Source organism: Magallana gigas, chromosome 10 (genome assembly GCF_963853765.1).
Source record: "Magallana gigas chromosome 10, xbMagGiga1.1, whole genome shotgun sequence".
Taxonomy (NCBI): domain Eukaryota; kingdom Metazoa; phylum Mollusca; class Bivalvia; order Ostreida; family Ostreidae; genus Magallana; species Magallana gigas.
Window position 1 is genome coordinate 13680513 of NC_088862.1, and position 25578 is coordinate 13706090.

The 25578-nt window shown below is 35.1% G+C and overlaps 1 protein-coding gene across 4 annotated transcripts; it reads right to left on the reverse strand.

The window, feature by feature from the left end:
• Window positions 1–5682: 5682 nt before the first annotated feature.
• LOC105347497 (uncharacterized) lies at window positions 5683–25283 on the reverse strand. Of its 4 annotated transcripts, none has more exons than XM_066073186.1 (8): window positions 25267–25283; window positions 14046–14343; window positions 13644–13807; window positions 11026–11149; window positions 10302–10468; window positions 9117–9459; window positions 6884–7138; window positions 5683–6590 (listed from the first exon to the last, which is right to left on the reverse strand). In XM_066073186.1, the coding sequence occupies exons 2-8, from the start codon at window positions 14131–14133 to the stop codon at window positions 6253–6255; spliced, it is 1479 nt and encodes a 492-aa protein (XP_065929258.1). In that variant the 5' UTR covers window positions 14134–14343; window positions 25267–25283; the 3' UTR covers window positions 5683–6252. The 4 variants fall into 4 exon arrangements, with proteins under 4 accessions (XP_065929258.1, XP_011454917.3, XP_011454915.3 ...); XM_011456615.4 differs by lacking the exon at window positions 25267–25283 and adding an exon at window positions 24643–24802 and having other exon boundaries at window positions 6884–7135; XM_011456613.4 differs by lacking the exon at window positions 25267–25283 and adding an exon at window positions 24643–24802.
• Window positions 25284–25578: the final 295 nt, after the last annotated feature.

A 25578-nucleotide genomic window follows, 5' to 3' on the forward strand; every position in this document is an offset into this window, starting at 1 on the left:
CTCTCTCGTACTGCAAAGGTACAAGGTTCGATTCCCTGTTCAGTCACAAATTTTCTACTCCAAGGGAAATTAAGGTTTATCATTCCTATGTTTTTTTCACAACAAGTTTGATTGATGGGATATACATATTTCAAAGAGAATCATAAATTACTTTTTAAATTACACACAACTTCATCATACCTTGCGAAGCAAAGTCAGATATTATTGTTGCCATTTGCCAAGTTTATAAAGGAAAATCAGTAATTTTTCACAGTGGTATTTTTTTCCTTAACATGGGATCACTGCACCTTATTTATACTACAAAATAGGCATAGTATCTGACAGATGTCTAAGATTTATACTAAAAAATAGGCATAATATCTGACAGATGTCTAAGATTTATACTACAAAATAGGCATAGTATCTGACAGGTGTCTAAGATTCATGATTAAGGACATTTATAAAAAGTGATATTTAGTTATACTGTGTCAATATGCATGAAACTTGATTCATGGCATTTGAGATATTCAATATGCAAGGTATTTAAGATATCCAATATGCATTGTTTGAGATATCCAATATGCATGGCATCTGAGATATCCACTATATAGGGTATCTGAGATATCTAATATGCATGGTATTTGAGATATCCACTATATAGGGTATCTGAGATATCTAATATGCATGGCATCTGAAATATCCACTATATAGGGTATCTGAGATATCAAATATGCATGGTATTTGAGATATCCAGTACGAAAGATGTTTAACATATCCTGTATGCATGGTATTTAAGTCATCCAATGTTCAGGGCATTTGAGATATTCAATATGCAAGGTTTTAAAGATATCCAATATACATTGTTTGAGATATATCTATTATGCATGGCATCTGAGATATCCACTGTATAGGGTATCTGAGATATCTAATATGCATTGTATTTGAGATTTCCACTATATAGGGTATCTGAGATATCTAATATGCATGGTATTTGAGATTTCCACTATATAGGGTATCTGAGATATCTAATATTCATGGCATCTGAGATATCCACTATATAGAGTAGCTGAGATATCTAATATGCATGGTATTTGAGATACCTACAATGAAAGATATTTAAAATATTCTATATGTATGGTATTTTAGTGATCCAAAACTCATGGCATTTGAGATATCCAATATGCATGGTATTTAAGATATCCAATATGCATGGCATCTTAGATATCCACTATATGGGTATCTGTGATATCAAATATGCATGGCATTTGTGATATCCACTATGAAAGATATCTAAGATATCTTATAGGCATGGTATTTTAGTGATCCAATACTCATGGCATTTGAGATATCAAATATGCATGGTATTTAAGATATCCAATACACCTTGTTTGAGATATCAAATATGCATGGCGTCTGGGATATCCACTACACAGGGTATCTGAGATATCTAATATACATGGTATTTGAGATATCCACTATGCAAGATATTTAAGATATCCTATATGCATGGTATTTAAGTCATCCAATGTTCAGGGCATTTGAGATAGTCAATATGCAAGGTATTTAAAATATCCAATTTGCATGGCACCTGAGATATCCACTATATAAGGTCTCTGAGATATCTTATATGCATGGTATTTGAAATATCCATTATGAAAGATATTTAAAATAATTTTATATCCTATTTGCATGGTATTTTTTTAGTGATCCAATGTGCAAGGCATTTGAGATATCCAATATGCATGGTATTTGAGATATCCAATACACATGGTATTTGAGATATCTGTTTCATATACTTAAATCTAACTCAGCTTAAGAAATCACAAAATTGTATTTACAGTTTTAATACTTTTTAATTTTCTGATTGACTAAAAAATAATGTAAAACCACAATCACTTTAAGATGACAACTGATTTCTGGCAGAAAAAAAAATAAAAATCAACAAAATACAAAACTGAGGTTTTTAAAAAAAAATTCAGATATCTATGAAATGAACAACATAAAGAATAGTGTTCCAATATATATAATGGATAAAGAACAGGATAAAATTAGTGAATATCATATGGACAAAATCGAATGAGTATATTTGTATATGTCAGTATTAAAGTTATTACTATGGTAAATATAAAACCTCTTCATGCAATAAGGTAGTAACACCGGACTCTTTCTAATTACACTCAATAACTTTCTATACATTCAAATGACAAGATGGGGGGGGGGGGATTCTTGGCATCAGATTGATTTTACCAATAAAATGGTATTAAAGAAGCAGCATATCGTACACTAAGTGTCAATGTTTTTAAATTCTAATACGTCCGATATATCCGACAAACTACATCGCCATGCAGATTTTATGACGAGTTACAAAACAAAATGATTTATGATATAATTGATAATTAATATCAAGATTCTCCAAACTAATCCTAAACATTTTTGATCTTGAAAGGATATTACTGAACAATATTTGTTTCAAACTAACCTCAAAATGACTTTTAATATATTAAAGAAATAAATAACATAAATATATCTCTAAAACTGATGTTAATTGATCATTCAATTAGAATTTTCGAGAGAGATTTAAAGTAAAACTTTGCGGTGTTTTGTTGTTTTGTCTGAAATTCGTAAAAAAAATTGAGGTATTGGACAAGCTTCATAATTACAGTGAATGGATATTGTTTATATCAAAGATGAACAACAATAAACTCATAATACAATAGCAAAAACTTTCCTTTAAGTTATTCCGATACCTATAATACAGTTACAACACAAGTCTTTTCATAACTGCTAAAACATACATTTCGTACTGGTTAAGTTGCATCATCCCTCTATTTTACAGAAGCAAAAATTTTTCAATATCAATTAGAATTTTTTTTATGATTATTATTCACCTCCTCCCCCCCCCCCCCCCCCCCCCAAAAAAAAAAAAATGGACAGTAAATGAAAACCAAAGAATTTCCGAAACCTTCCATCTTGACGAATATTGTTGACAGTACAATGGTACAAAGTTTTATTGTACATGTAATTTACATTAGAAGAAGTTATCTCTCTTTACAGATTGACATTGTACCTTAAGAATTACTCACACATGCACTTAAACTATTCCTATGCACACACTTACACACACACTAAGACTAATTTGGTCACAAAATCTGAATTATAATAACTGTAGGACAATCAAACTGTTTGTTATAATAAAACAGATTTTAAGGCTGTAACCAGGTAAGAATTGTCTAGCAAACGAGAGAAAGAGATTGGGTTTTACCCTCCTTATGGGACATTCCCACCATGATGTAGAGTCACATCAAGTAGAACCATTTTAATAAAACCTTGGACTTTCGGTAGAATGTAACTATCTATTTCTTACATCAAAACAAGATGAAACTGACACTGTTTTTAAGTGAAATATACACAGACTGCGTAGTCTTAGCTCAAAAGCCAGACAAGTCTTGTTGATTTCAAAGAGCCGTTGCTGAGTGGCCGGCAATGAAATAGACAGGCCTATGTCACATTGCTGTTTGACACAAAGTCCAAGCTCTTGTTAAAATGGTTCTATGTGTGCAGCGGTGGAACCCATGTGCTTGAATGGACTAGCTTGATGAGGACTCCCTGAATTCTAATAGGTCTTAATCATAATATCACCATTTCATTTAAATGTCGTCATTTTGCAGTTTGACTGATTTCGTTGCTTATATAGTACATTACTGCTTACTGCAGGATAAAAATTCTTTCCTTCTCCCTCTCAAAACAATATATACACCATTTTTAACACCCTCTTTCTTCGAAAAAAAAAATTATAAATAAAAAATTTCAAAAGGGAATTTAATAAGTATTTTTACAAAACATAATTCTAATACATGTAGTAGACCAGAGTAAAATGCAAAGACTTTCATTGCTTTGGACTGGTCATCATTTCCAATAACTGGTAATTCAGTAGGAAGATGCACCTTAGTAAAGAAAGATAACTTTTGCTCCTCCAGAAGCGCAAATCGATGCCAGCATGTGTATACAATATCTAACTAAGTGAAGACTCATTCATAAAATCTCCAATAGCACCAAAACATAAAGTTGGTCAAAATATGGACATTTATTAATCAACATACTGTGATAATTTCCTATGATATAAAAATGTTTAATATCTTTTTTTTTTATTTGCATGATCAAATTAGGCTAAATAAAATTGAAATTACGGTTCTCAGGCCCGCGCGCATCCGTTTTGAGGGTGCCGCATTGCAAATTTTATTGCATTTTCAATAAAATAAAAAGTTGATAATGCGGAGACCAATCCGGAAAAAAAAAGTTTCCGCTTTCGGTTTGCATATAGTTTTACTTTCGTTTCTCATACGCAGCTTCCGGTTTAGTCTTAATCATCGAGTCGCTTACTTTCGTAAGTAAAAACTTTATGATCCAAACCTCCCGATGATATAGACGATACTAGTAAAAATGGGGTCGATGGAAATTTTGGACTCAAAACGAATCAAAATGTCTGCTGTTTCGATTTGTATCCGCCATGGAACCCTGTTAATTCTACCGTGGACTATAATTGAGAGTTTTTCCGATGGATGTTTTTTGTTAAACCTGTACATGGGCGTGAAATCGATAAAATTCGATTGGGAAAGTTGGACCTCCCCAGAAAAATTACTTGGTGCCTTCGTTTCTTTGTCAGTTGGCAAGCACAAGAACAGTTTGGACGCCGCGATTTTAACCATTATAAACTCGGGGGTTTGACGATAACTGCTGTGTATTCAGGACTTTCTTCTTAACTGTGAAGAAATGTGGTCCCAGTAACTGTCGGATATGATTGGCCCCAAGATTCCATAATGATATCTCTAGCCAGTTACACAACTTTCCGGATCCAGTGCCAGGTATTTTAGAGTAAACATCATATATGTCATCTGCTCTGACTGCAAAACAGTGAAACAAATGGGAACCTGCATAGATTGCCAGAAACCCAGAGTCTTATAAGTTATATAGTGCTACTAAACTTGGTGCCCAAGAAAGTACCTTGCTTACAAAAATCATTGGACTTTATCAATTTTTATGTTGATCTAAACTTCAGGAATTAAAACCTGATAATCCTGAGAAAGCACCCTCAATATGCGACAAATTATAGAAAGTTTATATGAGATCAAATTTAGCCTGTGCATCTCCAATTGAGACCCCCTACTACATGTACAGCTCTGGTGTATTCCCCCCAATATGCTATCACTGTTGGACACAAGACAAAGACAAAAAGAGGAAGGATAGTACCCAATATGTCATGATTGTGTTGTTTCACAACGACAGCTTTGTAAAAACGGAAGGATGTTCAATGCTCCAGAGCAAAGAAGCAGAAAAAATGAAAACAAACAGTTCACTTATAAAAGAATAGATGTTTTTTCATTTGATCTAAATATTAAATATCATTGTTGTACTTTGAAAGTTGAGCTGTATTTTCAAACATACATTGGGGTGTTTTTATCTGTTAAAATATTTAACAGCTATCCTTATTAAATAATAAAACAGCTGCTTGAATAAAGAAAATCTTGTTTTTTTTAAATTTTAGGTAGTTAATTTCTTTCCCAAATAAAAAAAAAGCCTCCCTCATCTGTTTTTTTTACCAATAAAAAAGAAAAAAAAAAGCCTCCCTCCCTCATCTAATTTTGGAAAATTTGGCCTGAGAACCAGAGAATTAATTTTATGTGGCCAAATCTATGTAAAATAGAATAATAATGAAGTTATAGATGTTAAAATGATATTCGGATACAATGAAAGTCTGAAGGGAGAAAATAAATGCTTTGAGTTTTCATGGTGTTTGCACTTTTAGTAGAACGGGTAGAAAATATGCCTTAATATCATATTAATAAATTATTGCACTGAAATAGACTGTTTATGACATTCAACAACATGCACCAAATGACAATTAATGAAACGAAAGTTTAATACAGAGGTAAATCATAAATTATACGAGATATAATAATCTTAAAAACGAGACAAAAAACCAAAAGACAATGTTTTGCCCAATGGCATGCTTGACAAAGACAAAATAAATCATAGTTTGCGGCAGTGCAGTGAGGGCAGTACATAGACATAATAATACATGTATAAAGTTTCGAGTCTTTCGAATTTTCCAATACTGATTTGAGTTGTGAGGCACAGAAATTTGTGTCATTGCACGAGAGAGATTGAGTCAACAACCAACCTTGTTAGGTTTGTCAAGTTTTATATATCAATATATCTTTATAACTGCAGATCTCTCCTCGATCGCTCTTCTACTTTCATTTGTTTACTTTCACTTTACACTGAGGTATGTTTGTATCCGTTGCGATCTTCGATGCGATTACAACAAAGCGCTACCACTATCGCCACAAGCCCCACGAGGAGCACACCGCCTGCCACAAGACCGACGATGATGTAAATTGTCCATGCACTCATGCCCTCTTCCTCTTGCTGCTGCCCTTCCGGAAATTCGCTGAACGGATCGTTATTGGTGGGAAGCCGATCATTGATAAACGTATTATCCGAATCGCCCAGATCACCATTGATGTTTCCGTTCGGGAAGAATTCGTTGTCATCTTCAGTAGGTGGTGTTGTATAAAGGTTGGGGACAATGTTTTCAAATGTTTCAAAATGATCTAAATTGGATAAAAACACAGAATAGAACACATCTAAGATCTACGAAGTGTTTATAACAACTATAAATTCAGTCATTTCAACATATATGCATGCCCTTAAAGAGCTTAAAGAGCATGATAAATTTTCTGTTCAAAGATGGCTCACTATTTAGAAATTTCTAATGTCATTTTGCTTCATACTTTAAAGTGGTATGAGACACCTCCATATACTGATGTAATCTCTCTCTCTCTCTCTCTCTCTCTCTCTCTCTCTCTCTCTCTCTCTCTCCACATTAATAATAACTGTAATGTACCCTGACTGTTGGGATGAATGATGTGGGGGTAATTCACGTCTTGGAAGTCACCATTGCCTTTGTGAACGGTCTCCTTATTCATCCGGTCCAGCTCCTCCTGTCTCTTCTTCTCCCTCTGCTGTTGCTTCCTCTCTCTCTCCTGCTGTCGCTCCTTCTTCTTCTTATTCTTCCTGTTTTTCTTCTTCTTCCTGTTCTTCTTCTTCTTTCTCTTTTTCTTGTCTTTCTTCTTCTTTTCCACATCATTTCCACTTCCTCCTTGTAGAGAAGATAAATCATACCCACTCAGACACCGACTTCCATTTCATTAATACATGAATCAGTAATATATTTAAGTTCAGCTCACATTAAAACCCTCATCATCTTATATAAGAAAGAGGTTTAGATAAGAAATACTGCATCATAGTGTACACGGAGAGTCTAGTAATAGATCACTAAACAATCAACACCCTTGAAAAACAAGAGGCCAATTGGCCTTAACGGTCACCTGAGTAGCATATATCCCATACACAAACTTGTCATGGAGTCTCATATATGCATCTAATTAATTAGGTTTCATACTGGAGTAGAAAAAGTATAAATTTGTAATGACGACCACATTTCAAAAAGAACTGTGAAACCTACAATTTTGGTGAAAAACTAAAAGATCTGGTCTACAAAATCATGAATTCAGTTTTCCTTTCAGATGTGTGGGAGTAAAGAAGATAATTTTTTAACGTTATATGCATTAACATCTATACATCCATTTTGGCCCTGCCCTAGAGTCAATACCCATCCTTGAGGGGACATGAAAATTAAAATTTCAGTAGAGGTCTTCCTGGTAAACATAATTATTAGTCAGTTTTTTTTATATAGATGTGTGAGAATAGAGAAGAAAATTTTTAAACATTATATGCATTAACACTATATTGCCATATTGCCCCCCCCCCCCTTCATGTCCTGAACCCCTGACCCAGGGGCCATGAATTTCACAATTTAGGTAAAGGGGATCCACCCTAGAGCCTGAACACCTAACAAAGGGGTCATGAATTTCACAATTTTGGTAGAGGGACTCATGGACATCATAACCATGCATTTAGTTTTTAACAAATATATATGGGAGTAGAGAAGAAGATTTTCTAAGATTTAATACATTTTTACTATTTGGCCATATTGGCCCCACTCTAGAGCCTGAACCCCTGAGCAAGGGGTCATGACTTTCACAATTTAGGTTGAAGGCTTCATAGACATCATAACCATGCATTTAGTTTTTAACAAATATATATGATAGTAGAGAAGAATATTTTCTAAGATTTAATACATTTTTACTATTTGGCCACATTGGCCCCACCCTAGAGCCTGAACCCCTGACCAAGGGATCATTAATTTCACAATTTAGGTAGAGGGCTTAATGGACATCATAATCAGGCATTTAGTTTTTTAAAAATATATATGGTAGTAGAGAAGAAGATTTTCTAAGATTTAATACATTTTCACTATATGGCCACATTGGCGCCACCCTATAGCCTGAACCCCTGACCCAGGGGACATAAATTTCACAATTTTGGTAGAAGGCTTCATGGACATCATAACCATGCAACCAGTTTTTTCCTCACATGGGTGGGAGTAAAGAAGAAGATTTTTGAAAATTTGGCTTTTTTTGCATATTTGGCCTCGCCCGTAGCACCCCAGGGGTGGCAGAGTCATGAATTTCACAATTTAAACTCTTCTTACCATAGAGATGCTTCACACCAAAAATGGTAACGATTGGCCTAGTAGTTTTCAAGAAGAAGTTAAAAATGTAAAATTGTTAACGCACGACGCACAGACGCACGACGACGGACGAAGACCAATTGCAATAGGTCACCTGAGTGACTCAGGTGACCTAAAAACTACTGATTTTCATCAATCATTTATGTAATGTATTGAATATTAATAGTTAAATATGTTACCTCATATTGACAATTACATACACATCCTTAATATGAGAATGTTGAGGGCATATCTTAAAGAACCTCTATTGATATCTTAATCAATAGGCAAAAATTTGCCCATTATAAATAATTAATTTTCAGTACAAAACCCACATACACATCTGCAATCTGAGGTTGAGGGCATATCTAAGAATTTCTTTTGATCCTCACCAAGAAACACACATTAGAAGAAAAAATTCCTCAATCTAAGTTAGTTTATGGCATTTCAAATACGATCTCAATAAAGAGACCAAAAAATCTTACGGTAGTGAACAAGACGTTACCTTCGTACACATCCTCGTCATCTGTTGTATCCGGTACCATAGGACCGATGTAGATCACCTCCATACTGGTGGTAGTGGTTGGCTGCGGTGTACTGGTGGTAGCCACAGTGGTAGTGGTTGTGGTAGTGGTAGGAGCTGGAGTGGTGGTAGTGGTAGAAGCGGTGGTGGTAGTCGGTGGTTTTGTGGTGGTGGTGGTAGTTGATGTAGTGGTAGTCTGTTTAACCGTCACCCAGACATCCACCGACTTTATTCCAATGTAGTTACCCACCATACATATGTATTTGCCTGTGTCTTCCACTCTAGCACTCTCGATCACTAGTTTTGGACCATTATTTTGAAGACTCTGAAAGTGACAAACAAAATATTTGCTCAAACTGACATGGTTTTACAAGTGAGATGAGCAGCGTGTAAAATGATATTAAGGTCAGACAACGGTTCCTCGAGAATCTTTTTTGTATCTCCTCGTAATAAAGAGTTCCAATAAAAATATTAATAAATTTTATAATTACTTTGAAAATGATCAAAATTTACTTGGATTTGGTTATATGTCTAGATGGTCGAGTGGTTAGAACTGTGGTCACTCACTGCAAGAAGCCTATAGGTTCTAGAGGTCGTGAGTTCAAAGCCCCGCCCCGGTGGAGATATAGTTCTAATATCGTGAATTTAGCTGTGCTGTAGATGTATTTATTTTTATATCAGCAGGTCAAGTGTATTTTTAAGAAGACTATATAGGAAATTGCATACTATAGTATTTTGCAGAAATGCCTGGTAAGGTACCCCAATTTTTTGCAAGAAAGCTTGTCCAAGTAGTAGTAAACCATTAACAAATTCCTGGAAAAAGTTATCTAAAATTGAGGAACGTGTCGTCTGACCTTAAATATGATCATGGCTGAATGCGGTAACAATTCATAATTTGTAATTCCCTTGGAATAATAATTTGATGGGGTTGGAACCGTAATGTATTAATTGTGTGGTTTAGGTGAGGGAGGGATGCCAGAGTCTTCCTCTTTCCTTCTTACCTTCAAAGCTGTATATAAACCAGCTACAACTACATTCATACTGATGTAAGTGCCTGATTAAGTTGTAAATAAATTATTATCAATGCAACAAAACTACATTGTAATAGAGTACCGGTATATAAATGCAATAAATGGTAAAACAGAACTGCTGTCATGATGTAATTACATTTTCGTTGGGTGCGGCACCGCTCGTTGAGCCCGAGTCACTGTTTCTTTTGATCCACTGGGTGGTGGCGTCTGGGTCGTTCAGGGCGCGGCATTCGAGCTCCACCTTCTCACCCTCCATTACCGTGGCGTTCTTTGGTTCCTGTATCACCAGTGGCCAAGATGTCCCTATACATTGGAGATTGAGATATATTGAACAGTTGATTTCTGTTTCAATTGAAACAATACTGTAAACCAACTTTTATTCGCGTGCGAGAACTTTTCGCGAGGTCAGCGAGAGCCTTGTTGTCACAAATATTTCTCGCTGCGAACCAATCCTTTTTCCATAGTTTTTTATAACTTACAATACTGGTCTGGATAAGGCTTGGTCGTGAACATTTGTCGTCGCGAACCAGTTTATCAGCATTTAATCGCAAGATAAAGTTGCCACGAATAAAAATTGGTTTACAGTAATTAAAGATCAGGCTAGGTGCATGGTCAACAAATTATATCAATCAGATATTCCTTAAATTTTCTGATATGATTTGTTAAACTATTAAACTAAATAAAACTATTTATAAGTAAATGAAAAAAAATCAATATGTTTTAGCTTTATTTGAAAATTGGCTATAAATATAAATATAGCTTTAAACACGCATAGCTTTTTATTTCATCTTTCTATCAATATGATTGAAATAAATGTATAATTAAATCCCCTCCCACCCCCAATGATTATTGGTACGTACGTATAACATCGACGATGAACGTGAAGTTGATGCTGCCTTCGGTGTTTTGGACGACGCACTTGTACTTTCCTTTGTCCGCCTCCTGAACATCGTTAAGGATCAAGGAACTATAACGAGCTTTCGTCTGAAACAAAAGAATCGTGTCATACATTTATTTTTTTCATGGTGAAATACTGTGGATTCCTAATTAAACATGAGGAATAAATATTCACATAAAATCGCGAGAAGCAACACTTGCAGATTTTAACATCTTGCTTTTAATTTTTAGACAGTTTAGGAAATTCTTAACAAAAAAATTGTCCCTTGAAATTTTAAATTTTTTGCAATTTGACACAAAACAGTGGAAGCGTGGAATGAAGTAATTGCGAAAATAAGGAATATACAGTACTCAGGCCGCCTATTATCCTTGTAGACCATATACTGTATAACATAACTGCAGGTGCTCATTTTTTTGTGCTATCATTTCATAAATTATATACGTGTATACTAGTGTATAAGAGGTTATTTTCACCCTGTGTAGTTTTACCCTTCTTCACCAATGCAAACAGTTTTGCCCCATTTTGAAATTGAAAACAGATTTATTTCAAAGAGAGATATAATATGATTCGATACATTTGAATTAACCCAATCTTAAAGTTGCTCGCTGACAATAAGGGCGAACAGGGCGAAAATAAAACGATGGCAAATATCTCCCTGCATACAACATAATTATACTTTTTGTGATTTTTGAAATGGATTCAGAGAATTATAGTATTAAATATAAAAACAATTTTTCAGTGATTTATTATTCAAATTTCCTGATAAAACAGGTATTTAAAGGTAATTAAAAGAAGTTTTGTAATTTGAACATAACTGATAATAAAACATGTTTTGGATAAATACTTTGTAAAAACTGACAATATACAGTCAGCAAGTAAAAATTGGAAAACAAAACGCAAAGAGCAGCTTATGATATGTTTATATCTTTCATTAGTTGTTACTGGAGAGCTCAACTGAACCCTGTTTTTTGGCATTGAGCAATTATGAGTCGCTCCATGAAAACCATAATTGAATGCATTCTCTGATAATGAGAGAGATAGTGAATCTTCTCATAACTCAACTGAATACATTCTTTTGGTATCGAGCAATCATACATGAGCCAGGAAAGTCATTCTGAGAGCTCAGATGAACACATTAACACAATAAATAAACCATGAAACTCAGAAAAAAAAAGAAAGAAGAAAAGGTCGAATAACTAGTCTTAATAAAAGCACAGCTGTTAAAGTAAAACAACGGCAAGTTAACAGTGAGCACCTCCAATCATCAATTGATTTAATCCAATGTATGTTAAGTATCTCATTTTGATCCTCGACCAAGGATCCAGAAAAAAAAACCTAAGCGAAGAAGTCAGTGTTCACTTGGATCTTCCTCTTCACTCATGTTCAAAAGATTTTTAGGACTTAGATGTGTGAGATAAAGTAAATAAAGAGGATTTGCCAGTCATCTCATGTTTATTTCAACAGAGAGAATGGAAACCCTCAGGAAATTGAGACAAGGTGAGCTTGAAGCGAATTCCAGGAATATTTTTTTTTATACCAGCTTGGAAACACCTATTTGGAAACGCCCATTTCTGACAATATGGTGCAAACAGAATTCTGATTCAAAGCAGTTAGACTACATTGTGTTGACAGAAACTGCTTTGAGAACATGGATGAAGAGGTTGTAGACATGAGTTAACTAAATAGCAGCCATACTTGAGAGGACTTAATGCTTAATGGTGAGAGATCACAGACTTCATGTACATTCCATTGTAGAAACTGTGATTGACTAAATTAGCCAAAACAGACACCATGCACATGATGGATAAAAAATTGGAATTTTAGATTAAATTTTCCTGTATTTAACTGTTTCTTTGCATGAAAAGCTAGCTGCTTCCATTTTTTTTAATATCTGCATCATACATCAAATTTAATAAATTGTACCGTGGTACTCTTAAAGAACGACATGTACTTATATCATACCTGTACATCATATAAAGCTGGCATTACCCACAAATATAAGTAAACAAAAATGCCAAAGGACAGAAATAATAGAACCCTCTTCTTCCTTTATCCTTAAATGGTTACCGGTAATAAGATGATGAGCTATGGTAACCAAGCTTCTTGAACATTTCATAAAAATTAATTCTATCCTCAATCTGTCACTTACTACATGACCCCCCCCCCCCAGCTTCTTGAACATTTCTTCAAAATTAATTCTATTCTCAATCTGTCACTTACTACATGACCATCCCCCTCCCCCCCCCCCCCCCCACCCTCTCTTAAGTCTCCTTCTCCTGATGAGATTGACGATGGTAGCTTGTTGCATATTTCTTAAAATTAATGCTCCCCCATCCAATCTCTCATCTTATTACAACCTGAACCCTACCCCCCCCCCATCCCCCCCACCAAACATGTCCCCTCCTCCTTCAAAATAAAGGATTGTTAAAATTTCTTGATTGAAAGTTTATTAAAAATAATGCTTTCCTCAATTCTCTCCTACTACATGACCAAGACCCCCCCCCCCCCAAACAAAGCCATCTCCTTCTCTTCATCTAAAGGAGATGTCCTGAATGTAATGTAATCAATGGTCAATCTCACCTTTGGTCTTTGACTTGCATCAAACAGCACATCTTCCTTGTACCATGTAGTGGTCGGTTTAGGGTAGCCATAGGCAGGGCAGGCTAGCTTTATGTTGCTCCCCGAGGATTTTGCGATAATGGTGTCTCCATTGTACGGCCTGGATTTCGGCTTCCAGCGGGGTGCTGTCATGAAAAGATATGTTGCATCAATATACACAGATATATTAGATTTTTTAAAGATTTTTCATCTGAATGCTGAAGTCCATACATTAGGAAATGAATGTTTTAAGTTTTGCTCAGATCACATCATCATTAACATGGTTTATTAAAGAGTCTATACATGTACTAGCCTCAACCCAGTTTATACTTGTATGAATTGGAAAATTTAATTAATTTCATTCCTTAGATGCAATATACTAACCTTTGTTTTTCTTTTGACATTCCACAGACATAAACATACACCCACACAGAAATAACAGAGTACATGAAAGTTCACAGAACGACTTCATGGCGATCAAAGGTCAAATGTCAAGGACAAGGTCAAACAAGATGTTGTGTTCCTCCAGTGATTGTTTCTCATTTCTGTAGGACTTTGGAAATTTTTGTTCCAGTCAGATCAAAAACTCCCAGAAGGCTCAGAGTCACTCATTGTGGATGCCTAATTTAGTATAAATTCTCCAAAGTAGCAGTATCATAGATTTCAGGACAATTCAGTGCACCTACAAATAAAAGAAAATGGTTAAAATTAACTTAATTTATAACTAAAGTCAAACTGGCATAGTAAAGTACAATGTAGATGCATTCAATTGAAGGTTTTCATAAATATCTGGCTATATCTCATAAGATATCAAGGAGAGCACCACATTATTAAGGAAAATGTTTAAACTCCCTACATGATATCTGGATATCAACCCTCAGGGAAGCCAAGTGGTAGAGCACCCAACTGTTGAATTGCTGGGTTCTCTAGTTTAATCCCCTCGTCTAAGGCTTTGCATATACTTTTGTTATCTGAATTAATACACATAATGCTCCAAATTCCTTTGATCTATATATGGTGCAGTGACCAGGATTCAATTGAAATATTCTGCTTTTCCTCACTATGTGAAAATGTCTTGTCCCTATATCTCCAATTAACTGCATGCTCTGATAAAAACAAGCCTTTGAAAAAATATACAGTGATGCAACATGACACAGATAAAGTTGGGATGTAAAGAAATTGAAAACAGATGGAATATTTCTATATCACTTTCTCAAAGATTGCTCACTTAATTTTTGTTTTGATCCTGAACCTGAGTGTCAAACACATGAGTCTGGCAACAAAATGGTATCCCAGCATATCATTTACTCATATAAACTTTAGGCACATACATCACTTTTCTTTGTGGCAGCTTAGGCCAACTATATCTCAAAAAATATGAACGCAGTGACATCACTATCTGAAGATTTTTGCATCAAAAGCTATACACCATTAATCAAATTTTCTGGGTGGTATAATGATACCTACAGAAATACACAAACAAGTCTTATATGTTGCATAAAATCTCCATCATATTTAACACGTATAATCCACAACATGTTTGAGACCTAAATTTAACTGCTTCTTAAAGACTTATAGGCTCCACATCATAATCCAAAGCTCATAACTGTGCCAAAGGGTTAACCCAATATTAAATAAACTGGCAGGTGTGTGAAATCAAATGCAAAACAATTCTGCATTAATGCTTGTAAAAAAACTGGGGGAGAGAGAGAGAGAGAGAGAGAGAGAGAGAGAGAGAGAGAGAGAGAGAGAGAGAGAGAGAGAGAGAGAGAGAGAGAGAGAGAGAGAGATTCATCATGATGGGTCATTGGTTGAAAATTGATATGCAGAGCTTTAAATTCTTTGAGCAAGGTCTGCAGTTTCAAAACAGAAAGGCAAGAGAGAGAGAGAGAGAGAGAGAGAGAGAGAGAGAGAGAGAGAGAGAGAGAGAGAGAGAGAGAGATGTCTCTTCAACTTATTCAACAATCAAATTTAAGCAGTCGACGATACATTTAACTTAATATTTATCAAAATCCTCTGAGATCACGATCCATTCCAAAAACAGCACTTTTTTGCGGCACAAAACTGTTCTGCATATAGAAACATCCATGTACCTCCTTGACCCAAAGCAATTTTTCCCCAGTGTTGAGCTAATATTATCAGCATTCTCTTGAAGCCGTGCCAACCCAAATCCAGATCCCTGGCTGCGACTTACAAGCTCACAACGATGAGCTGTTTAATCTCCGTCAGATTCGAATCTTTGATTTCAACCTATCAGATATGATGTCATTTACAGTAGGTTTTTCGCACACACACTGGCAGTTCTTCAACTTCAAGCTTCCATCTAACTTACACCTCTATGAAGCCTTTTTTTTATTTTGACATTTTCCCCATGCAGCAGTCTGGGAATATATCTTTGTTTGAAACTCAACGCATCTTCATAGACAGAAAAAAAAAGAGAAGAAAAAACCTAAAAACATTCTTCAGCCAGATATTCTACATCTGTTTAATATATCAAAGTGTCTTTATATTGGCCTTAAGTAAATATAATGCTCTTCAATGAAGCATCAAAGTTCTGTTCACCTGCAGCAAATACATGCAGTCTGTCAAGCTTGCTGGTTATCAGGAAAATTTACCTTCTAAAAGTATGAGATATCCGAAGTTTGAAATACATGTATTGAGGGATACAAAAAGAAAATAGTAAAAAAAAAATCACTCTGACAATTATTCTATATCCACTGAGGTACTAAAGTTCATTTCTATGATATTTACATTTTCTACTGTCTTTGTCCTACTGATAACGCTACGAATCAATTTTGAAGCCTAAAACCGAATATTAATTTCATAAAAGATGAGTGACACAAAATGGGCGTGTCTTATAGCATAACCGAAAACCATGTTGGCTGCACCGCCACGTAGTAATTTTAATATATTGCATGTGCTACATGAAAAAATAGTGGTTGATAAAATGTTGTTTTAAAGTGTAGAAATTAGAAATAATATAAATATAAGTAAATTAAGGAATCTTATGAGGTGATAATATAGGTCGGAGCATGGTCAAATCTATCATAAAGCCCTTTAGAGGGCTTTATTGGATTTGACCACGTCCCGACCAAAATAATCACCTCATAATACTCAAAGAATGATTCATTATTCCTTAATTAGAACAAAAACCTTACAGGAACGAAAAACATCTCTACAAAATGAAAGTATTTACGAATCAGCGTAGTGAGGAAAAACCCCTAATTCGGACTACCAGTTTAGCCTTCTACTCATTAGAGACAAAGGTTCAAATAAAAAAATATCAAATTTTACTTCAGTCGCCAAGGTTTATTTCACCGCATTTATAACCCATGATGTCATTGAACTTATTTTTTGCAGCAACTTTATTTCCTAATGATAACTGGTTTGCTGATACTAATATATATTCTATGACCATTTAGAAAATTAAAAAAATACATTCATGCACGGACAACTTCACACCAAGAAATATTCCAGACAATTTAACATAGTTGATTAATTTTTCCAAAATGTTAATATATCCCATCCTGATAAAAGTTGGCATATTTAGTATTCTGTAAATATGGCAGATATATACATTGTATTAGAAATTAAATAAGAATTAGAAAAAAAACAGCATAGAATACTTCTGAAAAAAAAAAATTAACAACCATCAATTCATAATGCACTGTATATATAGATTAGATCATCGGTCTCTCCCTTTACATCCTATATATATATGAACAAAATATAAAACCCTTGTTGCATGGAACTGTAAAAAAAAATTACAATGATGCATTCATGGGAATGACTTCTCAGAAAATTACATGTGATAATCTATAGAGAATAGACTATTTATACAGTATTGTATTTGTAACAAAGAGCTGTTTTCATACATCTTATCCAAAGGAAAGTTTTATACTTTACAAAGTCTGTTGATGATTCCTGACACCTCTTATTCTTTTGTCAAATGTGAGCATCAATTCATTTCCAAATATAAGAAACACTGTTTCTGATTGAATCAAAGTTTGCAAGTCTAGACCCTGTGGGTATGGTCATTTAATATACTGTAGATTCCTTATTTTACGCGCCGAGTACTTAATTCCGCGATTCAATTGTTTTCCATCAAATTGCGAGAACATGAAATCGCAAACACCTCATTTTTATCATAGATGCATGTTCTTTACATATGTCTGCAAAATAAAGTTCATCTTGCGATTTTAGGCGGCTATTAATTCCTCGCTTTTAATTAGGAATTTACAGTATTGATTACCGGTAGGTTGAAAAAGTGTGATTTTGAACCATGTACAGTACAACTAGTGCTAGTTCTACACAATAAACACCGTAATTGTAATTCGGGATTTCAGAAAACGAAAAAAAAAATAATACAATTTTCTTTCAAGTATTTGAAGGATTTGTGTGACTTGCCGATCAAAAACAGTTACTGCATGCATGCAATGCTGTTTCACCTTTCATCTATCTTTTACATTTGTGTATGTTAAAAAGAACACATTTTTGGCATGTACAACATTATACGATCAAAGTCTTTATAGATTCACATCAGGTGGGCGCCCATTGTCGGCAATTACCTGAATCGAATAACATGCCGAAGAATATAAATCATAACTTAGCAGAATCCTGACACATTGGTGGAACTTATCCAGGGAATGGGATAAACAATGATTCTTGATGTCATCCCCCCTCCCCTCTTCAATTCTGCTCATCCCCTCCCCTTTCAGAATTTTTTATTTGAACAGAAATATATCATAAGCCAAATCATAAATAAAACTTATGCATAATCTGTGTACACATGTATACTTAGACCCATCCAGAGATAATGAAAAACAATGACACCTCCCCCCTGAAACTGAGAAAAATGACTCCCCCCTAGCTACATGTATTAATGCTTACTCCTTCTGCCACTACTTTTAAATTATATCTTCTTATGCAAGTTTCAATAGCACAGCAAGGGGGAGACCAAATGTATTACAAACACACACACACTAACAAAGAAAACTGATAATTTATACCAAACAGTCAGATTTCATGTGGAGAGTCCAAAAAATCATTTGAAGATGGGTTTCCATAGAAATATAGCAATCTAATTTGTGGTGTGTATCTTAAGGTTTAAGGTTAGAAAGGCATCTGGCAGAGGGAAGCACTACAAGATTCTGAAGTGTGATCTTTGAGAGCAGCCCTTACAACATCTGGCAAGATTTTGCTTTTAATTGATATGTATGCCAAGCTAGAAAAAAAAAATGTGCCGAAAAAGCCCCGTTAAAACCGTTTTCCTGTGGCTGTAGCTTGTTTTAAAAATTGAAAACATCCAATTTCAATTTAGGAACAGACTTATACTTTTATCTCATTCATACAAGTTTCCCTTTTCCCCATCTTCTACATCGTCGGAAACCCACGGTCGGTCTTGCTTCTCTTACCAGAGAAGCGAGACCGACCGTGGGTTTCCGACGATGCATCTTCCAGTGTATTTAGCTTTAGTCAGAGGTTTACAGTCAAGTTCAACATTTCATGAAGTGCATGATCGAGCTTCTTAATTTCTTAAATACAACTCCACAAGATAATTTTTAATGGATTTTTCAAAAGTGCAGAGCTGTTTGAGTAAAACTTAAAAAAAACCCACAATATTACATCATTTTTGCATTTTCTGTGTTAATAATTTTACCAATTTGAAAAGGTGCATCAAGTATAAAAGCATTAAAGAGACAAAAAGCTAAAGCCATGAATTCTCGTCAAATCCTGAACAAATTTACTCCTACTTCTTCTTAAGCAAAATTATAAAAAAATCATAAACATATTCCATTTACTTTCATATTTCTTAGCTATTACCCATCCTTGAGGATTTAAATTTTAAGTTAATTGTGTTTGTTTCAATAAATTAGACGAGTTTTTGATGATGTCAACTCTTATAGGGACAAGTGTACATCCAGCAACTTCAATATAAACTAAAATCTCAAAATTCATTGCTGATCTATATATCAATTAAGGTGGTTGGATGGTCCCTGCCATTTTTTTTTACTGTGTATCAACCTCCTTTAAAAAAGAGCTTTGAATTTATGAAAAAAACTTATAAAAATATTAGGAATTTTCCTTTACTCAAAAAATTAATAATTTATGGCTAAAAATCACGTCCGAAATTTTATGGTAGATCTGATAGTTAATTTCTTGATCACATCCAGCCCTTTTAAAATTCACAATTTATCCGCTTTTGACAAATTTTTTGGAAAACTTGGTCTATTTCAATGATTTTTGTTCTATCCATCGATAATCAGAGAGACTCTTGGTGGACATTGCCATAACCAAACTTTTTATACAACTTCCTACAAAAGAAGAGCAGCGAATGAGCCTAGAAAAATAGAACCAATTTAACAAGAGCTTGGACTTTGGGTAGTTGTGTCAAACAGCAATGTGACGTAGGCCTGTCTATTTCACTGCTGGCTACTCAGTCATAGCTCTGTGAAATCAACAAGATTTGTCTGGCTTTTGAGCTAAGACTACACAATCGGTGTATATTTCGCTTGAGACCGCATCATTTTTAAATTGTTTTGACGCAACAAATAGATAGCAACATCCAACCGAAAGTCCAAGGTCTTGTTAAAATGTTTCTATAGAAATTAGATTTAAATTTTAGAGCTTTCACTTCAAAATGTTTCTTGACCAAGTGATAGTTCATAATTTGAAAAAAAATTCAAGGTTGATCTCACGATAAATTTGTTGATTATCCAGCCTCCTTAAACAGCAATTAAGATAACAGATTTCCAGTTATTGCAGAAATGATTACCAGTACTAATTAAAAGATGAGTAATGCGTGTAATACCAAGCAGTTTTCGAAGTAACCTCAGCAGTGCTGAAATTCATCACATACAAGAGACCTGCGGTTCACTAATCTATAACATTTGTAGAACATAATTATAGCAAGGTTCAACACCAATACAAAAGACATGCCATTGTAAATTCAAGGTCTTTAGTTACATAATGAGCTCAAAATTCAGGGACTACCAGTAAAATCAAACAGAGTGAATAACTGAGAAAGCAGAGATAATTGCACAATAAACATTTGAGAAAAAAAAACCCACCCAAACAAAACGTTTGATTGATACAGGATCTCTATCATGTAAAGTGTTATGTAACCGAATCCATTGTCAACACACTTGGATTTTTAAATGGTTTCACTTCAAGCTGAGAAACTGGAAACCCTCATCTATCAAGTCGGTGCAATTAGCTGGTCAGGAAAGGTCTCACTGGGGAGAACAAATGGGGGGAGACACACTTGACATTTAAATGCTGCCCTATAGTGAAGAAAAATCTCATAAATCAATCAGTACGGAGGCTGCCACCATTTTCTCAAAGTAACAAAATAAAAAGTTGAAAAGGGGAGGACACAATTACTGCATTCACTGAAGTCATTGAAAATCGGGTCAGTGGGAGAAAAAAAGGGGGGAGGATGGGAACATCCCTCTACTGAATTGGGTCAATGTTTTTTTCAACAGTGTTTAAATATAATCATAGGGGGAATAAAATATCTCTCTATATATATATGTCTCTTTGATAATATTTTTATGGCAATTATAATGGGCTTCAGGTATGTCTCTCTTCCTTTCCTTCTATCTTTCTCTCTCCCTCAATCAAAGGTTAATGACCCATCTCATTTCTTCCTGTATATTGAATTTCATTTTGCGTCTCTCTCTCTCTCAGAATCTTATATCTTTTAAAAAAATTTGATAAACTCTATCTCCTCGCTCATATCAGAATCAACTCTCCCCAGCAACCCCCTCTCTCTTTTTTTTCTCTTTCTCTCTCTCAGGATGTACTCTCTCTCTCTCTCTCTCTCTCTCCTTTCTCTCTCTCTCTCTCTGTCTATTCTCTATTTTCCTCATGGATTCATCTCTTTTCTGCTCTCATCCTCTATCTTTTCTTGTAGTAATCAACCCTCACTTCCTCTCTCTCTCTCTCTCTTCTCTAAGAATAAACTCATTCCCTTTCACTCAAACTCTTAGCTTCATTACAATTGTTTAATTGAATGATAAATTGTCAAACTCATTGTCAGGGGATGTGCCGTATAAGATATTCAATTAGGGATATCAAATAGTACAGTATCAATAATCAGTATTGCGAGTACTTAGGTAACAAACTCTATCTACAGTGAGTTTCAAAGTAATTTCAAACAAACTAGGTTTCTGTGGCATCTTATAAATAATGCAATGTAATGGAGAAAATCGGCAATATATACCATCTCTCTCACTACACACCTGACCAGAACGTTTCCATTAAACAATGTAATGTTTAGATAAGGCGGGAGTCAGGGGAGGAGGGGATGGGGGGTAATCCACCAGCAGTGATTAATAATCTGACAGCCAGGGTTCAGAAATTGATGTTTGCCAGTAGGCCCCAGGTCACTAGCCACGAACAAACAATCATTATCTGAAAAACCGGAGGAACAGTGTGTGTGTCAGAAAAAACATCAGTGTGGGGATTTCTCTGGCACTTATAGAACCGATGATTTATCTCAGGGAGTGCCTCGGGGTTAACATTGGTTTACTGGAAAAGTTGAAATATGAAAAGTTTTTTTGGGGGGATGGGGTTGGGGTGTTGAGGGGGGCGAGGTACATATATGGTGTAAGGGGTTGGTTTGAGAAGAAGTCCAAAAACTGGTTGGTTGGTCAGGTATATATATTAGGAGCTGGAAAGAGGGGGGATGGGGAGTTGGGTAGGGTAGTAGGGTAAGGCTTGGTAGGGGTGGGGTCCCATATTGGTTGAGAGGAGGTAGCAAGTAGGTCACGGGGGGGGGGGGGGGGGGGTAGGGGGGTAGGGGGGTGATTGCAAGTGGGTGCATGGGGTTGCAGACTTTCATTGCCTAAATGTTCTGAAGAGTTGAGAAGAGTAAAGTATATATTCAAAGCCAATTTTTCTTGCTAAAAGTATATTGCATCGTAAAATCTTATAAAGTTCAAAATTAATGTGTATGAGTGCTCATGCAGAAACAATGTGGCTATTTTAATACAGGGATGTAATTTTTACGGCGGATTTGAAAGTTAAAATGGTCATTCTTGGAATTGATTGCGAGTTTCCTACATTTTCTTCCTCTGCCGATCTGACATATCTCTGATTTAGCATTTTATGTACTAGTATTCCTTATAAATAGAAAACGGGGGAAAAGGAACATTGAAGGAATTAAGCTTAAAAATTGCTTTGATGGTCTCCAGGGGAATTGAACTAGGATTCTTTGCATCTTTTGCCACTGGTTATTTAGTCTTATTTGGCAGTATTTAATAACCTAATCTATCTTTATTTTACAATGAAGTTACGGATTGAATCAGCATCAAATAAGCTAAATAAAATTCTCTTTCATGAATTTTCAACTAACGCTTTCTCCTTGATGCAAATAGTATCCGTAGCTTTAAAAGAACCAGTAATCGCTCAAAGATAAATTTTTGATAGAAATATAAAGCTGAGTATACTTAATACTTCACCAAAAAATTTAAAGGACTCAATAGAGTTCTCAACTTAATACATCACTAAAAAATTTAAAGAACTCACTTGAGTTCTCAACTTCTATCATTCAAAGAAAAGTGCAAAAGTTTGAGGTCAATACTGAGACTTGAGGCTGAAAATCGACATGAGAAAAGGTTGGTCACAGATGGAGAGCCAGTTGTAGATCAATTTCATTTTATGGAGGCTCAAGGGTCAACAAATTAACCATCAAATCTACCAAAAACTTTCAGATATAATTTGTTTACCTATAAACTATTATTTAGTAAAGAAAAAATCATAAATTTTACATACATTTTAAAATTTGGTTATTTTTCCTATGTATTTATACAGAACTCTTCTTCTAAAGGAGATCGTTACAGTCTAAAAATGGCCACTACCATTGAGCCCTCTTAAGTTGTTCTTACGGTACAAACACACAGTATAGATAAAAGAATATGGCACAGTACTTTTTGAATCATTAATTAATTCATTAGTTGCTTCAAACTTAATTTCTATAATTAATGAATGTATAATATACTTTAAATAGAACACATCACATTAATATTTTTCTAATAGTTAGGTGGGGAAGGGCCTGGGGGAAGGGTGCAGGAAAATTTGTAATCTATAAATAGATGGGAGCTCAGGTCAGAGAAGAAAATTTGGTCCTCCAAGCAGAAATCATTGATGCACAATTCAACAACTTGTATAGTGTTTTATAAAATGGAAGGTTAATTAACAGAGCATGAGAAATCATTGAGACAGTAGCATTTATCTTTTTATTTTATTTTTTCCATTGCTTAAAGACCCCATGGGGAAAAACTATCGAAAGGAAAATAATACCACCCAGTTATTAGATACAATAAGAGAGGAAAAAACATCAATTATCACATTCTAGTTGCAATGCACAATAACTATTTAACATAAAAACATACCTAAAAATCAAGAGAATATTGCCACATTAATTCCTTTTACAAAGCTCCCTTTCTCCATGCAAGCCAATCTCTACATCCTCTTACACACTGCACCCAGCGGGTTAAATGTTCTGCATGAGTAAACAAAGGAACTGACAGACTCGGGCGCTTCTCTATCTAAACAAAGGCCTTTCATTCCCTCGACCCCTTCGCACATGCACATACGTATTATTAAACGGGAGGGGTATTTTATCATCAGACACCAAGTCAAGTGGAATAGAGCCCCGGTGGAAACGGTAGATAAAGCTAATCCCTTTATGATGTTGTCCAGTGTATAGATATTGAATTTACACGATCTTCAATATATGTCCCAAGTGATCAAGCTATACTGATATAATACGGGGGTCAATTGACTTCTAGGTTTTAGAAATCCTCGATGGCAACGTTTTTAATTAAAATCATCGATCCCTTGAAACGCTGTGAATTTTCCCCTCGAGAGGATATCCTAAGCCGTTTGAGATATAGAGTTTCTCTTTGAAGTGTGAACCGTGAACGGGATAAATGCTACTTTTCACCCAAATACACAATAACTATAAAATACTTACCTTTTTGAAGTAAAATTTTCTGCAATCCCCCAAAATTCTGTTCTTGCCTCCAATTACACTATAAATTAATATGTGTATATGATTTTTATAGAAAGATAAAAGTATACACATACACTCCCCCGATCGCGTGTGTGTTTCCTTCGGAAGTTGGCTTAGAATAGATTCAGGTAAACATCCTACTTACAAAATGATCTCGTTTCCATAGCAACTCAGATTTGGAGAGGTTCAAGTCAGCGCGAAAAGGGGGGGGGGTTCAAGTCTTTTCCTCACGTGCGGTAAAATCGCAGAGTGCACTGTTTTCGATTTAAAATAAAACAGAATTGACTTGCATTATTTTTTTCTTTTACCATGCTTTGCACGGATGCCCTCGGGTAAATGAAATGTTATGCAACAAAAACGACCTTTGACACTTGCCCCCGAAATGAAGCAGAGATAATTGGGTCGGTTCGTGTTGATGAATAATTCTCTATCTCAGAACGCGCGCTTTTATCAGCTTCATCGATAAAACCGCCGCTGCATGAAATGTTAAAAATTAAAAAAAATATCTTAACAGCATTATTTTTCAAAGGAAGAAAAAACTGAAGCCAGAGAGAATCCAACCAAAATAAACATCTTACACTATACCTTTAGCGACCTTCTGTTTTTCCCCCTCCTTTGTCACGGCCGTGATTTTGTGTAAAAGTGTCACAGGGGGGAGGGTCTGCGAGTGTTAGAATACACAATGTACCCCTGCCGGGTCAATCAATGTTTAATCTGGGGCCTTTTAAACTCATTTGGTCAGCATTTCCATTGACATATTTACAATAGTGTCAAAATCCGCCTTGTTTGTTAGTGGCTAAAATTGAAGCAAATTACTGTTCCCTACTCTCTTTTTTTTCAGAGATTGAAAGTCAGAAAATAGGAAATGCAAGGGGACTTTCTCATTCCCAATATAAG

Excerpts from the sequence above, each read along its gene's own strand:
- LOC105347497 (XM_066073186.1), bottom strand. The coding sequence starts at position 14,133 with ATGAAGTCGTTCTGTGAACTTTCATGTACTCTGTTATTTCTGTGTGGG. Across the intron at positions 9,460-10,301 it reads GTGCCGCACCCAACGAAAAT|AGTCTTCAAAATAATGGTCC; the intron begins GTAATTACATCA and ends TGTCACTTTCAG. Across the intron at positions 7,139-9,116 it reads TGACGAGGATGTGTACGAAG|GAGGAAGTGGAAATGATGTG; the intron begins GTAACGTCTTGT and ends CTTCTCTACAAG.